This window comes from Haliaeetus leucocephalus, unplaced genomic scaffold (assembly GCF_000737465.1).
Source record: "Haliaeetus leucocephalus isolate CR32 unplaced genomic scaffold, Haliaeetus_leucocephalus-4.0 Scaffold144, whole genome shotgun sequence".
Taxonomy (NCBI): Eukaryota; Metazoa; Chordata; class Aves; order Accipitriformes; family Accipitridae; genus Haliaeetus; species Haliaeetus leucocephalus.
Genome location: NW_010972580.1, coordinates 1,025,831 through 1,039,402, shown reverse-complemented (window position 1 = coordinate 1,039,402; position 13,572 = coordinate 1,025,831). Strand labels below are relative to the sequence as shown.

Here is a 13,572-nt window from a genome sequence, read left to right as displayed (position 1 = left end):
ATGGGAGGCCCATGGCAGCCCCCCGGCACCTGCGTGCTGCTGGTCCTGCTGCTCGCACTCCCGATGCTTCGGGTAAGTGTCCCTGGGGAGGACGGGACCGTGGTGGGCAAAGGGTGGGCAATAAGCACGGCAGTCCCCTGCCTGGGACAGCCACTTTGGGGTCCGGCCAGCCCTGGGGAGCAGCATGCCTGCGGTCCTGGTCAGTGGTCAGGTCTCCCCCGGCACGTCTCCATCCCTGTCCCCATCCCTCGTGCTGCCCGACCCAGGGGCGATGCCAAGCCGCAGCCCTGCGAGCTGCCGGCACCGCTGCACCCACCCAGGTGCTTTCATCGCAGCTTCGGGGGGAGGATTTGCTGACGTGCAGCTTAGGGATGGGCAGGGAGGGAGGTGGGCAATGCTGGGACCCCACTGTGCTCCCTGGGACTGGGACAGTGCTCAGGGTCCGGCCAGGGCAGCCAGCAAAGCTCCCACAGGGTTCAGCTCCAGGGGCTCCCATCCCCAGGGAGGATGACCCTGTTCTGCTTTGGTTTGGGGACAGTCCCCTCCATCCTCACGTGGGTCCTGGTGAGGACTTTGCTCACATCGTCTTCCACGCCTCGAAGGAGCCCCAAACCCCAAGGGCCTGGGCGAGCATCCACAGGCGTGAGGGTTGGGATGGCTGGAGGGTGCAGGAGGCAAGGACTATGCGTGGGGTGCTCCCCATCCCCGGGCAGACCCATGGGGACGGCTGGCACCGAGCCCCCGCTGAAATGGGGGACACACGGAGCAGTTGCGTTGCTGGAGCAATGCGCGGTGAGTCTGGCAGCCACGCCGGCAAACCCATCCTGAACTTGTCAAATTGCTTCGGCAGCAAATGCCGGCGGGTGGAGGGCTCCAGCAGGAGAAGGGTTTCGGCTCGGTGTTTCTTTACAAAGCCTTTAGGATTTCTCCCGGCGCTGCTTTGCTCTGCAAGTTCTTTAGCTAACATGGAGGCTTTGAATAATGGAAAGGAAAAGAAAATTAAAAGAAAGGGAAGGGGGGGGGGGGAGGAAGGAAAAAAGGAAAGGAAAAAGAAAGGGAAGGGAAGGGAAGGGAAGGGAAGGGAAGGGAAGGGAAGGGAAGGGAAGGGAAGGGGAAAGGAGAAAGGAAAGAAAGGAAGAAAGAAAGAAAAGAAAGAAAGAAAGAAAGGAAGAAAGAAAGAAAGAAAGGAAGGAAGAAAGAAAGGAAGAAAGAAAGGAAGGAGAGGGAAAGGGGAAAGAGCAGCAAAAGCAAGCAGGGCTGGGGGAGTGCTGGAGGCTTTGAGGGCTTTATAAGGAGAGTGATGGCATCAGGCCCCTTCCCAGCTGGGGAAACTGAGGCATGGCAAGGAGTTGCCTGCCCTGAAGCAAGCTCTGAAGGGACCACTGCAGATTACCTGCTCAGATGCTCCAGCAGCCAGGTTGCATTGCCATAAACAATAAAAACCAGCAGCTTTGCAGCTAAAAGGGGCTGTGGCACTTCTGCCAGGTCCAGGGCCTACATCACTATATTGAAGTAGTGTGCTTTCTCAGTGCTGTGCCCAGCAGCTGTCACCAAAATGCATTTTGCAGACAGGGAATTTCCTTGTAAATCTTGTGTTCAGCAGGAAAAGGAAACAAAATCTCCTGGGGGAAGTGAAGGGACCCCAGAGGAGTGGCTGCATGGTGGCCAGGACAGGGCAGGGAAGGACAGGGCTCAGCCAAGCAATGCTTTAATGCCCCACACTTACCTCCACTTGCCCACTCTCATCCCTCTATTTCTCCAGCTTTTATATCTCTGTCCACACACCTAAAACCATCAGCAACCTAATCCCATGTCTTGGACCAAAAACCCTGCCCCAGACATGTCCTGTGTCTGGATGCTGCAGCCCCCACCAGATCGCCCCATGGGCAGGGATGCTTGGAAATAGGCATGGATGCTTGGGATTGGGCATGCAAAATTCATGGCCTGCTCTCAGTTCAGCCTCAATCTTCCAGCTCTCCAGCTGGAAGCCAAGGGGGCAAACCCCAAAAGCCAGAATTCCCAGGCAGCCCTATTCCAGGGTGCTCAGCCACTACATCCCTTGCATTTTTGGGAGCTGCGAGGTCAGGGCGTACTCCTTGGTGTTTCAGCACTTCCGCTGCCAAACCCAAAAGCTTTAAGGAGGTCAGCACGCCTGTTTTGCACCATCTCCCCAAATTGCTGGGGAACAGGAGAAAGGTGAACTCCAACGGCCGTTGCCGATGCCTCCAATTAAAATACACCAGCCTGAACGTGAGCAAAACCCCACGTGAGCAAAACCCAGCTGGCAAAGGAAGGATTAGACATGCCCGAATAGGTGGGTTTTTTTAAATCTCTAATTACATGGTTTCCTTGCTCAGGCTTTGAACGTGCTCGCCTCTGCCCTGCTGATGGGGTCGGCCCCTCCATCTTTAAGATTAGCTCCTCTGCATGGCGCTTGTGTCTTGGCGAAGCAGTGCCCTTAAGCATCACACGCTTTTGGAGGGAATTAGAAATAATTGCGGTGGTTCTTTATGGTGTTTACAAGGCAAACAGTAGAAAGCTAAGGAAATGTCAGGGTCCAAAAGCACAGTTACATAGATAGGCTCTCCTGGGGCTGGCTACAGCAGAAATAGTGAATATGGGCTGGTACCCTGCCTGCTCAGGTCTTTTAATGCCCAGCATCCTACTGTCTGCCCTTTTGCCCCTCCCCAAGGTGCGAGCGACACATCCTGACTGCTCCGTCGTCCTCTATTTCCAAGAGCAAGAAGCTGAATGTCTGGAGATTATCAGGAGTGAAAGCCAAACACCAGCCCCCCCTGGGCAGCAAGGTGAGTGGGAGCTGCCCACCATGCACGGTGCTCATCTCCCTCAGGAGGAGGGGGAGGATTTGCTAAGGGGGTCTTTGGAGGATGATCCACGGTAGGGGGGTTGCAGAGCACACATGGATGCAGAAAAGCAGGTATTTTCAAGAAAATAGAGAGTAGCACCAAGGCAAAGGCTAAGGAGCATCCCTAGAGAGCCCTAAAAGATGCTGCTGCAGGAAGAGAGGGGGGGCTGAGATTGCAGCCAGCGGGTACGGGTGGGCTGAGGGATGCAAACAACCACAGGGGCTGCATCCCACCAGATTCACGGCATATGGCAATGATAGTGTGGTCCGTGCCCCAAGCAGAGCCTCCTGCTCCACTCCTGTCCTCCCTGCACCGATGCTCCAGGGCCAGGCAGGGCTGCAGGCGATGCAGAGCCGTGGCCATCAGCACGAGTGTTGCGCAGTGCATGTCACCACTTCATGCCTTCTTGCCTTCCTAATTCAGTTAGTTTTAATGCTAAACATGTTTTAAGCAACTTAATTTTTACATATCCGGGACTTCTAAAGCAATTAACTAATTGAAAAACAGTTTTAAAGTGCTGCTTTTGTACATTTTTTTTAAATTGCAATTCGATTTCCATCCAAAAGCAGCTTGGCTCAAATTCTGGGTAAAAATTATCACCTAGTGAATAAGAAATGCGTCATTCAATGAGTTTCATCTAATACAAATGTAAAAATGAAGCATCTCAATAAATGCATGTTAAGGTGCATAATTGCTTAAGTAACTGTGCAGAGATATAACGTATCAGCCAGCTTAGCGGAGAAAAGCCAAGTTGATTGGAAAAGGTCCATTTTTCAGCCCAGATTATGCCAGCCAGGGGGAAGGAATCTCACTCTAGGAAAATAACCAAGAAGCATGAATGCATAATTAAAATCAGTATTTAATCCCAAGTTTCCTGCTTGACTGCTGCCTCTGCTGCCCACCTGAACTTAATTTATACCTTCCCCCTTGCTTCCTTGTGCCAGCCTGGGAAGGGTCCTGCGGAGAGCGTGGCGCGAAGTGACGATGGAGGGGAAGGCTCAGATGCCCTGGACATGGTGGCAATATAGCGTGAAGGAATAGAACAGGGACCTCAGGCTTCAGCATCCTGCTGGGGAACCCTCTGTGGGGCCCTAAAACTGGTTCAAGATCGTGTTTGCAGTGCTTTCTCTTCAAAGTCTGTTCAGGTGCTCGCAGCATTTACTGCTCTGAAATAGCTGGCAAGAAATAACCTGCTGGTGAGGCTCAAATGATCTCTTTTGGAGGTCTCCAGGTACCAGTTAGAGCAGCAAGAAATAGGGAGGCAGCCCTGGCAGGTCTGCATATAATTAACCAGTAGAAATGCTGAGCAGGAACTTCCCATCAAACTGCATTTTGAGGGGAAAAATGCTCTTTTCAGCCATATCAAGGAGAACGTCGTGAGGATAATGTTGATCTTGGGGACGTTTCAGCCCTCCGCTGGGAAAATTGGAATAAAGCAGGTTGCTTTGGATCAATCCAAACCAAACACCTCAGTCTGCTGGGCTACACCGGCTGGGAGCCCAGGGACAGGGGACAGCGTGAGGATGTGGTGGCCCCTGGGGACTAACAATGGAGGGACACTGAAGAAACAGCTCCTTGCTTGCAAGGTGGGCAATGAGACACATTGCCAGCTCCTTTGCTCATGTTTTTTTGCCCTGTCCCCCCAGAATTTGCCTTCATCACCTCTTCTCCATGGGAGGCTTGTCCCCATTTTGTACACCTCTAAGAAATGAGGGGTTTTTAGAGGCTGCAGCAGCCTGGGAGAGGGAAACAGAGTGGGAAAGGGGACTTAAACCTTTTCTCCCCATCCAAATAGAGGGATGACTTTATTCCCTGGGATTGCACTGCAGAGCTGCGTGAATCCCAGCTCAATCCCTGGGCCATGGGCTGCTCCTCTGTCTCCTAACCAAATGGTCCCACAGCACTCACTGTGCTGGAATAGCTCATTCATACAGCGAGAGATGTATTTATATACAGCAGAATGGCTCTGCCATACAGACACATCCAGATATTTTGCTCAGACCCCAAGAAATGAAGCAACCGCTCTCAGCAATGGTCCCAATAGCTGTGCTCGGTTCACCTATGCTCCAGAGCAAAAATTAAGATGTACCTTGGCATTGTAATGACAGCCCTGCAAATCCCTCCAAGCCTGGCCAGACACCTACAGACCGCTTTGCTGAAATCAGAGAAAACTAATTAGACTTGTCTGAGAGCACATTCCCTGGCTGGGAATAGATGTGGCTCCAGGTTAATAATGTATATTTACAAGGTTAATAATGTATATGTGCAAGGAGGACAGCTGTCCTGGAAGTGTGATGTCTACGTCTCATACCAGTGTGCTGCAGTAATAATTCTTCAAGGCCCCTCGTCTGCTCGGCCGTGCTCGTTTCCAAGGCAATTGGAGAGTCATTTAAAGACAAAACTTAGTGGGAGAGAATGAAGCAAAGCATGTCAAGCTAGTTGCTCTCCAGCAAGTCTTGCGGTGCTTTCTCCTGTCCTCCTCCTTCAGGCTGGAGAGATGTCCCAAGCTGGGCCACCATGGCTGCTGGGTGCAGAAATCCAGCATAAACCTGCGTTATTTTAGATGCCACCAGGAAAGTCCCAGGCCTTCCCACACCCTTGTCCCCCAGGGCCTTCCTGCAAGAGCTCTGGGTCTGATGCAGCCCCAGAAAATAGCAGGTCCTGTCTTGCCATGGGGCTAAAAGGAGATCTCAGTGCTGGGGGAGATCGTTCCCAGAACCAAAGCCAGGATGCTCCTAATTCCTGAGGGGTACGGCATGCCTCTCTAGATCGGGTGACGGCTGGCCGCTCTCCACTCTCCTGTTACATCCACGCAGCCGTGCCTGCTGTGGGCTATGCTGGGGACCAGGGGGCTCTGTGTGTCCCCGGCACGTCCCTTCCCGGTGGCACTAACCATCCCGTCTCTCCCCAGGCTGCCTGACCGAGTGGGATGGAGTGAGCTGCTGGTCAGCCCTGCCCGTTGGCCAGTCCCGAGCTGTCGCCTGCCCTGACATCCTGCATGTCTTCAAGAGGTCCAAAGGTGCAGTGCTCTGAATCCAGCCCGGACCACTCATCCCCTCGGACTGAGGGCTGAGCTGCACCCACCCCTGCCTGGGATCGTTGTGCCACCCCAGCCCTTCCCCTGTGGTCCCACAGCTCCTGCCCCATCCAAACCCTTGGCATATATTGCAACCCAAGCAGGGGACATGCAAAAGCAGAGATGCAGGGTGCTGTCATGCTGGGAAAGTCCCCAAACCTTTTTATCACCCATTACCAAGCATCCTCTGTGGGTAGAGGTCTTGGAGACCTCATTCTCCAACTGGGTGACACCAGGACAGACCCCTAGATGCTCAGTGCCCTCCTTTCCCTGTCCACACACCAGCCTAATGCTCCTGACCTGCTTGGCACCACTCCAAACCACACAGATGAAAAACGCAGCGTAAGATCATGATTATTTCAAGGCCGGGTGCTCTCCCGGGGTGGGTGGCACTGCTGGGGAAGCCGCTGCCTTCATCCATCGTGGATGCAGAGGAATGTGAAGGAGAGCGCCTGACTGGCCCCCATGGCATCTGAGCACTTCCTTGGCTGGGTGTAATTGAAAAGGTGATGGAGGGTTGGTAAATGCTTGCTTTAGGGCAGAAACAGCTCAGGAGAGGCTTGATGAAGCCCTCGCAGGATGAGAGAGCTCCCTTTTAGCCTTAGTTCCCCCCCACTGTAGGGATTCACGCTTGCTTTCACATCCTGCCCTGCGATGTCCTGGCACCTCCAGGCCCAGCACCAGAGGGGCAGAGATGTGATTTGGATGGGAGGGATGGGGCAGCCAGGCCATTCAGGTACCATGCTGCTGTCACAGCCGGGATGCTGGTGCTGGGATTTAGGCACCATCCTGGAGAACAGGGTGCCATCCCTGGGCTGGACATTTTGGGGGTGCTGATGCAGAGGCGATGCCCATGGCTCTCATGAGATCCCTTCTTGTTGCTGCAGTGCTGATCCGGAGGAACTGTACCGAGTCGGGATGGAGCTTCCCCAGCCCTCCCTACTACAACGCCTGTGAGCTGGAGGCCATTGGCAGCAATAATGACACCGAGACCAAGGCAAGTGGGTCCCCTGGGGGCCATGGGACACCCTCCCTAGCATCACCCTACCCCATGCCATTGGGCAATGAAACATGAAGATGGTCTTGGGGATATCTCATTGGCCTCATCCTTGTTGCTGGGCTGCCTGGAGGGATCTGAGCTTGGCTGGGCACAAGCCCAGCCTGGGAAAGGGCTGGGGCATCGCCCTGCCACCTCCCTGCCCATTGCAGACCAGCACCTCCCAGCCCATGCTGCCTCACTCCGCTGGTGCTTTCCCTTCCAGAAAGGCTATTTTGTCACCATGAAGGTGCTTTACACCTGCGGCTACTCCACGTCCCTGGCAGCCCTGTTGTTGGCCATCGGCATCTTCTCCTGCTTCAGGTAGGGCTCGGTGCTGGCTTCTCCATGGGCTGCAGCTGGAGGAAAGCAGGGTAAATCATGAGCAGGGTAAATCCCCTCCCAGAGCAGCCAAGGTCCATCCTTGCCAACGCAGATAACCAGGGAGGCATGAGACAAACTGCAGCATTGTCCTTTCCTGCTGACACACAGACTTTAACCCTCAGGCCCTTTCAAGATTTGGTTTTGCAGACCTCACTGCGCTGCAGAAGAATGCTCTCTGGAGGTGGCTGGAGGATGTTCCCCAGCACACCTTGTCCCCAGGCAGCAGCCTCGAGCACAGCACAACCCTACCCTTCATGATTTCAGAGCAGGAAAACCTCCTCCAGGGCTTCATGCTTGACCATCACCAACACATAGTCCCCTGGGCTGTGGTCCACCCAGGGAAGTGGCTCCCGAAGGAGAAGCTTCTCTGCCCATCTGCTCTCTCTTCTCCTCCCTCGGCACAGAACATCTCTTTCTCCCGTAGGAAGCTGCATTGCACCAGGAACTCCATCCACATCCACTTCTTCACATCCTTCATACTTCGCGGGGCTGCCGTGTTCATCAAGGATGCCGTCCTCTTCTCGGATGAGTCCATCGACCACTGCACGATGTCGACGGTAAGGTGCTGAGCCCCAGCACGATGCAGGAGCGGGCACCATGTGCTGATCTGGAGGGGTCTAGCTGAATTTGCAGTGGATTTAACACTGCAAAGAGGAGGGAGAGAGAGGCTGTGAACCTGGGGACTAAAGGCTGGCTTGGGTGAACTTTAGGAGGTTCACAATAGCATCTCGGCATGGGCCCTGTCTGCAGAGAACATGTTCTGCCCTCAAAGAGCTCCCTGGTCTCAGAGATAGTCTCCTGGTAGGGCTAAACACCAGCAACACCATGTACAAGCAAACAGACCTTGCACTGCTGGATGCGCAGATTTGGGGGTGTCAGTAGAAAGAGAAACCCCTGCGTGCAGCCCAGACACAACACTGTGGACGCCAGCAGACACAGGTTTCTAAAGGTCCTGCAATAACAGCCTGCGGTCATCTGCCCATGCTGCACAGGCAGAGCAGAAAATGCTGCAGGTGACATGCGGGACTGGTGTAGCGTCCCTGGGGCTGCACTGAAAGACCATCTCAGGGCTCTTCAGGTGGATGGATGGGGAGGTGGACCGTCCCCTGCCTGATGCCAGCCAGCACTGCTGAGCCTTTCGCCCTCCTCATCCTCACAGGTGAACTGCAAAGCAGCCATCGCCTTCTTCCAGTACTCAGTGCTGGCCAACTTCTACTGGCTGTTGGTGGAGGGCATGTACCTGCAGACCCTGCTGCTGCTCACCTTCACCTCTGACAAGAGGTACATCTGGTGGTACATCCTCATCGGCTGGGGTGAGTGCAGGGTCCCCTGGCACATCAACCCCCCTCCAGTGAGGTCCCTTTGACACAGACTGGGGGTAGGCACCACTTCCAGGGATCGCTGCTCCGAAATCTGCCTGGCTGCATGGTGCTCCCCGTGGCTGCTCTTGGCACGTGCCCTCAACCCAACATCTCTCTGCATGGTGTCGTGGAGCTGGTTGGGCAGAATGGTCTGATCCTTGCCCTCGTGGCATGTGTGCAGAATTACTCAAAGGGGAAAATGCTTGCTAACACCAACGAAAGATCCTTTGCAGCATCTGCTGCCTGAACGTGGTCAGGATGGGACAGAGACAGGTCCTTCCTTCTTCCAACATCCTTCTGGGGCTGGAAACGCCCATCCTGGCTGCCCAGGTTAGATGTAAGAGCACACAGAGGGGCAGGAGGGTGGCCAGGAGGTGACACACATCACCTTCAGTGGGCACCATCTCCTTTTAAAACCTGGAGAAGGGGAAAGGCTGTCACCTTCCTGCCACCTCCAGAGCCCCAGACCTGACCCAGGCACGTGTTTCTGGGGACAAAGGATGGAGGGGAGGTCTGGGGGCTCCCCAGAGACCTGGGATGACTCTGCATCCCTGCCTGGGTCCTGTCATTGCAGGCGTCCCCATGCTTACAGTCTGCGTATGGGTGGTCACCAGGCTGCAGTACGACAACCACGGGTAAGAGCGCCCACCCCTCGTCTTTCCCCAGGCCAGCTTGGCCACATGTGCCCCACGCACATCCCACGGGACAAACCTCTTGCATGGGAGGCTTAGGAGGGGAGAAGTGGGGCAACACTTTATTTTAATGCGATTTCTATTTTCTGATGGGGCCCAAAGACTCCCTTGCTATGGCAGGGCCCCGTTGCAAGAGATGCTGTGCAAATGGGGCAGGGGGCTGGGACGGGTGGCGGGGCAGGACCTGAGCTAAGAGAGTGCAAGTGGGTGGTGGAGCCATTTCTCCTCTCCCATAGGTGCTGGGATGACTACACCAGTCTCTACTGGTGGGTGATTAAGGCTCCCATCCTCCTGGCCATATTTGTGAGTATGTCCCCTGAGCAACCCAGCCCCAGAGCTGGGATCCCTCACGGACAGGGGGACCCAACCAGGGGTCTGTGCAGAGCCTGAGACATGTCTTCCCATGGCAGGTGAACTTCCTCATCTTCCTCAATGTCACCAGGATGTTAGCACAGAAGATCCGGTCCCCGGACATCAGCAAAAACTACAAGCAGCAGTACATGTAAGGGCTAGCTCAGGCAAGGGGGAGCTCCCCTTACCCCAGTTTCTGGGGGTACCCAGGGCAGCAGAGACCCTTTCCTGGAGGAGCACAGAGGAGGACAGCCTTGGAGCCTCCAAGACCTGCCTTTCATGGAAAACCTATTTCGGGTTAAGACCAAGCTCTTGGGAAGGGCTCGTCTTGCAGGGCAGCAGGATGATCGCCTGCACCCAGGTCCCCGCTCATGCCACCACTCTCCGCAGGAGGCTGACGAAGTCCACGCTGCTCCTTATCCCTCTCTTCGGGGTGCACTACGTGGTGTTCGCGCTCTTCCCTGAGCACATCGGTGTGGACGCCCGGCTGTACTTCGAGCTGGTCCTTGGCTCATACCAGGTACAGACTGGGGGAGATGGGTAGGCAAAATCCCCATGTACCCATCCTGTCCCATCCCAAGATCACACCAGAAGACCCTGGGATGTGCTGCTGGGTCTTTGCACTCTTTTGGGAGCGGCCTGTGTCCCAGGCACCCCTCAAACAGCAGGGACAAAGCACAAGGGTTGGGGTCCGCTGAACAACTTGCACTGATCCCATACCTCTACTGCCCATGCAGTGGGGTAAGGGGTGTAGGAGGGTGCTAAATGCAGGCAGCAGATGAGCATGGAGGGGTCCAGCCCCTTTCCTTGGGTGAATTTTGCTTTTTCTGTTCTTTTCAGGGGTTCCTGGTGGCTCTGCTGTACTGCTTCCTGAATGGGGAGGTGAGTGTCTGTCATGAAATGCGTGGTTTGGACCACTTAATGTCATGAAAAGAGTGGTTTGGACCCCCCAGCACCAACCCCCTGGGCACCACAGCCACACATGTGGGCACACAGACACGCCCAAGGGTGCACCCTAATGAGCATTGCATGCACATAGCCATGCATGTGTGCACACGTGGGCATGCAGACGTGCATGGGGGTCCCCACCCTCTTGCACCCCAAATCCCTTGTTGGGTGCATCTCCTGCCCCTCCAGCAGGTGCTGGTGGGTGCCCCTGGGTGCCAGCACCGGTCCGTGGTGTCGGTTCAGGTCCAGGCTGAGATCAAGAGGAACTGGGGCAAGTGGCAGTCATCCATGGAGAGCAACGTCTTCAACTTGGCGACCCAAGACTTCACAGCGTGACGAGGACAGCATTTGGGGAGAAATACTTCCCCGACGATGTTGGTGGTGGTGCAGCTCCACAGCTATGGTCCCAGAAACACAATAAGAAGGGTTTTGTAGGTTCTGGGTCTGGCATCCTCAGAGGGTGGTGTGAAGGGCTGTTGGGAAAGGTTCTGCCTGCTCGGGTGCTGGCAGCTCTCATGGATCCATGATGGTGTCTCACATGCCCAAAGCTCCCTTCATGGTTTGTTCAATATTTTAGGCAAAGGGAAAAGAGCTTCTCCACCTTTTCTGCCCCAGGTCTGGGTAGGAAACACAAATATCATTTCACAAAGGACATCTGGCTTTTTTCATTCTGCACTAAAGAAAACTGAAGTGGCCCCAACGCTGAGGGGTTTTTTTCCCCTCCTTTGGTTTACAAAACCATTTCCCTTATGGGAAGATGCCTAGACACAGCCCCCAGGAGCCATTCTGAGGGTGGGAGAAGCAAATACAGAGACAGGCAAAAACTGACAGCTCTCCATGTGAGACTCTTGATGGTCTCATGACTCAGATCCTCCCCTGCTTTCCAAAATGTTTCCATTTCTCCCTGCCCCTTGCTTCAGCTGTGCTCGGTGCTGGGAAAGACAGTCCATCATCCTTGCCATGCCAGCTCGTAGGGGCTCTGCACCTCTCCCAGGGGCTTTGTACCAGAGAGATAGGATGGTTTGCAAGCAGTGGGACTCACTTGTCTTCACTGAGGACTCATTTGCCTGGAATTAGCGAGGTTTTTGCCAATAAAATCTTGTTCTGAAATTCAGCATCACTTTTCAGAGGTTTGGTTTGCTCTACAAACCCAGGTAACTTGGTATCAGGCTTGCTGGAGGGTGAAAACCCTGCCAGTATCTGTAATGCCTGGAAATATTCCCTGGGGTAGAAATACCTGTTTTTTCTCTGCCTGGTGAAGCAGCCAGGCTTTGGGCATGGCCATGGAGAGGAGATGAAGGAGGAAGGTGAGGAAGACCACAAGCTGGGTGCATCACGGTCTGTCCCAGAGGTGCTGGGGTGCCATGTCCCCTCCAGGTCGGAGCTGCCACCACCACGCCACAGCCTAGCCCCGTTTTCCCCCATGAGCATCCTTCACTCTGCCCAGGCTGAGCTCCTGCCTTGTCAAATGCTGTCTCCAGGACCAAGAAAGGCCTCAAATTCTCTTTCCCCAAACCTGCTGGCCTCTCCCAGCTGCACCATGTTCCTGAGACCTGAGCCACCCGATCTCAGCAGAGCTCCTCACACTTCTTGAGTTCTAATTTCTCCATGTAGCCACAAGTCCTTCCTTAAATAAAACACATGTGTTGGCCCTTTTCCAGACTGCAGGATCTCTAGAGATCCCGTCTGGTCTCACAAAGAGGCGTTGAGAGGGAAACAAAGCCCCAGACTTGATTTGAGGTGAGATGGAAGATGTTCTGTTCAACAACCCCCTGGGCCAGCAACATCCTGTGTCACTGGCCAGGAAACCTCCGAGGAGCATGGCAGCTGTCAAATAAATGCCTGCCTGCAACCATGAAGAGACCACAGGTGAATAACATCTCTCTTTATCACTAGCGAGGAAGATGCTGTTTCGGCAGGGATGTGAGGCAGACGGCGGCAGCAGATTGCACCAGGGCTGGGGATGCTCGGTGGGAATATCACAGTTGCCATAAAGCTTTGAAAAGCACTGAGTTTTGCATGTATTTTCAGCTGCAAATGGGCCTTTCTGGGTGTTAAGCCTGCACCCCAAGTGACCCGCTGGGGTTTGCTGAACTTCAACCCCATAACCTCCATGGTGCATGGCAGACCCTGCGAAGGTAGGACCCCACTGCGGGTGCAGGAGGGCTGACGTGCCACCGCTGCGGGGACTGCGCATCACCTTCAGTCTGCAGGAAAGGTTTTCAGAAGGGTTTGCTGCATCTCTAGCCTGGACCATGCCCTACAGCCGTGTATCTGGGGTAGCTAAGCCTAGGCAGAGCAGAGCCAGGTTTTCCCCATCTCCCCTCCAGCATGACCCGGGGTACCACAGTAGCCCAGCATCCCCATCACCCCCCCTGCCCTGGGGGTCCCTTGTCCTCCTCTTGGGCAGAGGGGGCTCCGGAGGAAGGGGGGGGTGTTTTGCCTGGAGCCGGTGGGTGGCACTGCGGCCCCGCAGCACCGCCTCGGGCACTGACATCGGATCCGGGGTGTCAGCCCTGGAGCACACAGGGTCCCCACGCAGACCGTCCGGACACTGGCTCAGCCGGCGTGGAGGGACCCCGGCAGGTCCCAGGGCCTGCTGGATTCTGGCCCTGGGTGCCAGCACCCAATGACTCTACCCGGTCCGCTGAGAGCACCCAGGGAGTAAGGTAAGGGGGCCACGCTGCTTCGGGGGAGCGTGCACCCAGCCCTGCACTTGTCCCAAGGCTCCAGCAAGAGCTGGGAGCCCCCAGGGTCCCCCTAGTCAGCCCTGGCCAGGTGAGGGTTAATCAGCAATGGGGATGGGAATAAGGCTCAGGGCTGGGAGAGCTGTTGCCTGTTGCTTCTTTCCCTGCCT

General features: G+C 55.1%; 1 protein-coding gene across 1 annotated transcript; it reads left to right on the top strand.

Moving 5' to 3' along the window:
• On the top strand, positions 1 to 11,088 carry LOC104827965 (vasoactive intestinal polypeptide receptor 1-like). The gene is made up of 13 exons (XM_010561347.1): positions 1 to 72; positions 2,693 to 2,807; positions 5,779 to 5,886; positions 6,831 to 6,940; positions 7,206 to 7,303; positions 7,788 to 7,920; positions 8,523 to 8,676; positions 9,299 to 9,359; positions 9,653 to 9,719; positions 9,827 to 9,918; positions 10,158 to 10,287; positions 10,608 to 10,649; positions 10,959 to 11,088. Exons 1-13 carry the CDS (start codon positions 1 to 3, stop codon positions 11,049 to 11,051), a joined length of 1,275 nt encoding a protein of 424 aa, XP_010559649.1. The 3' UTR covers positions 11,052 to 11,088.
• The last annotated feature ends 2,484 nt before the right edge of the window (positions 11,089 to 13,572 follow it).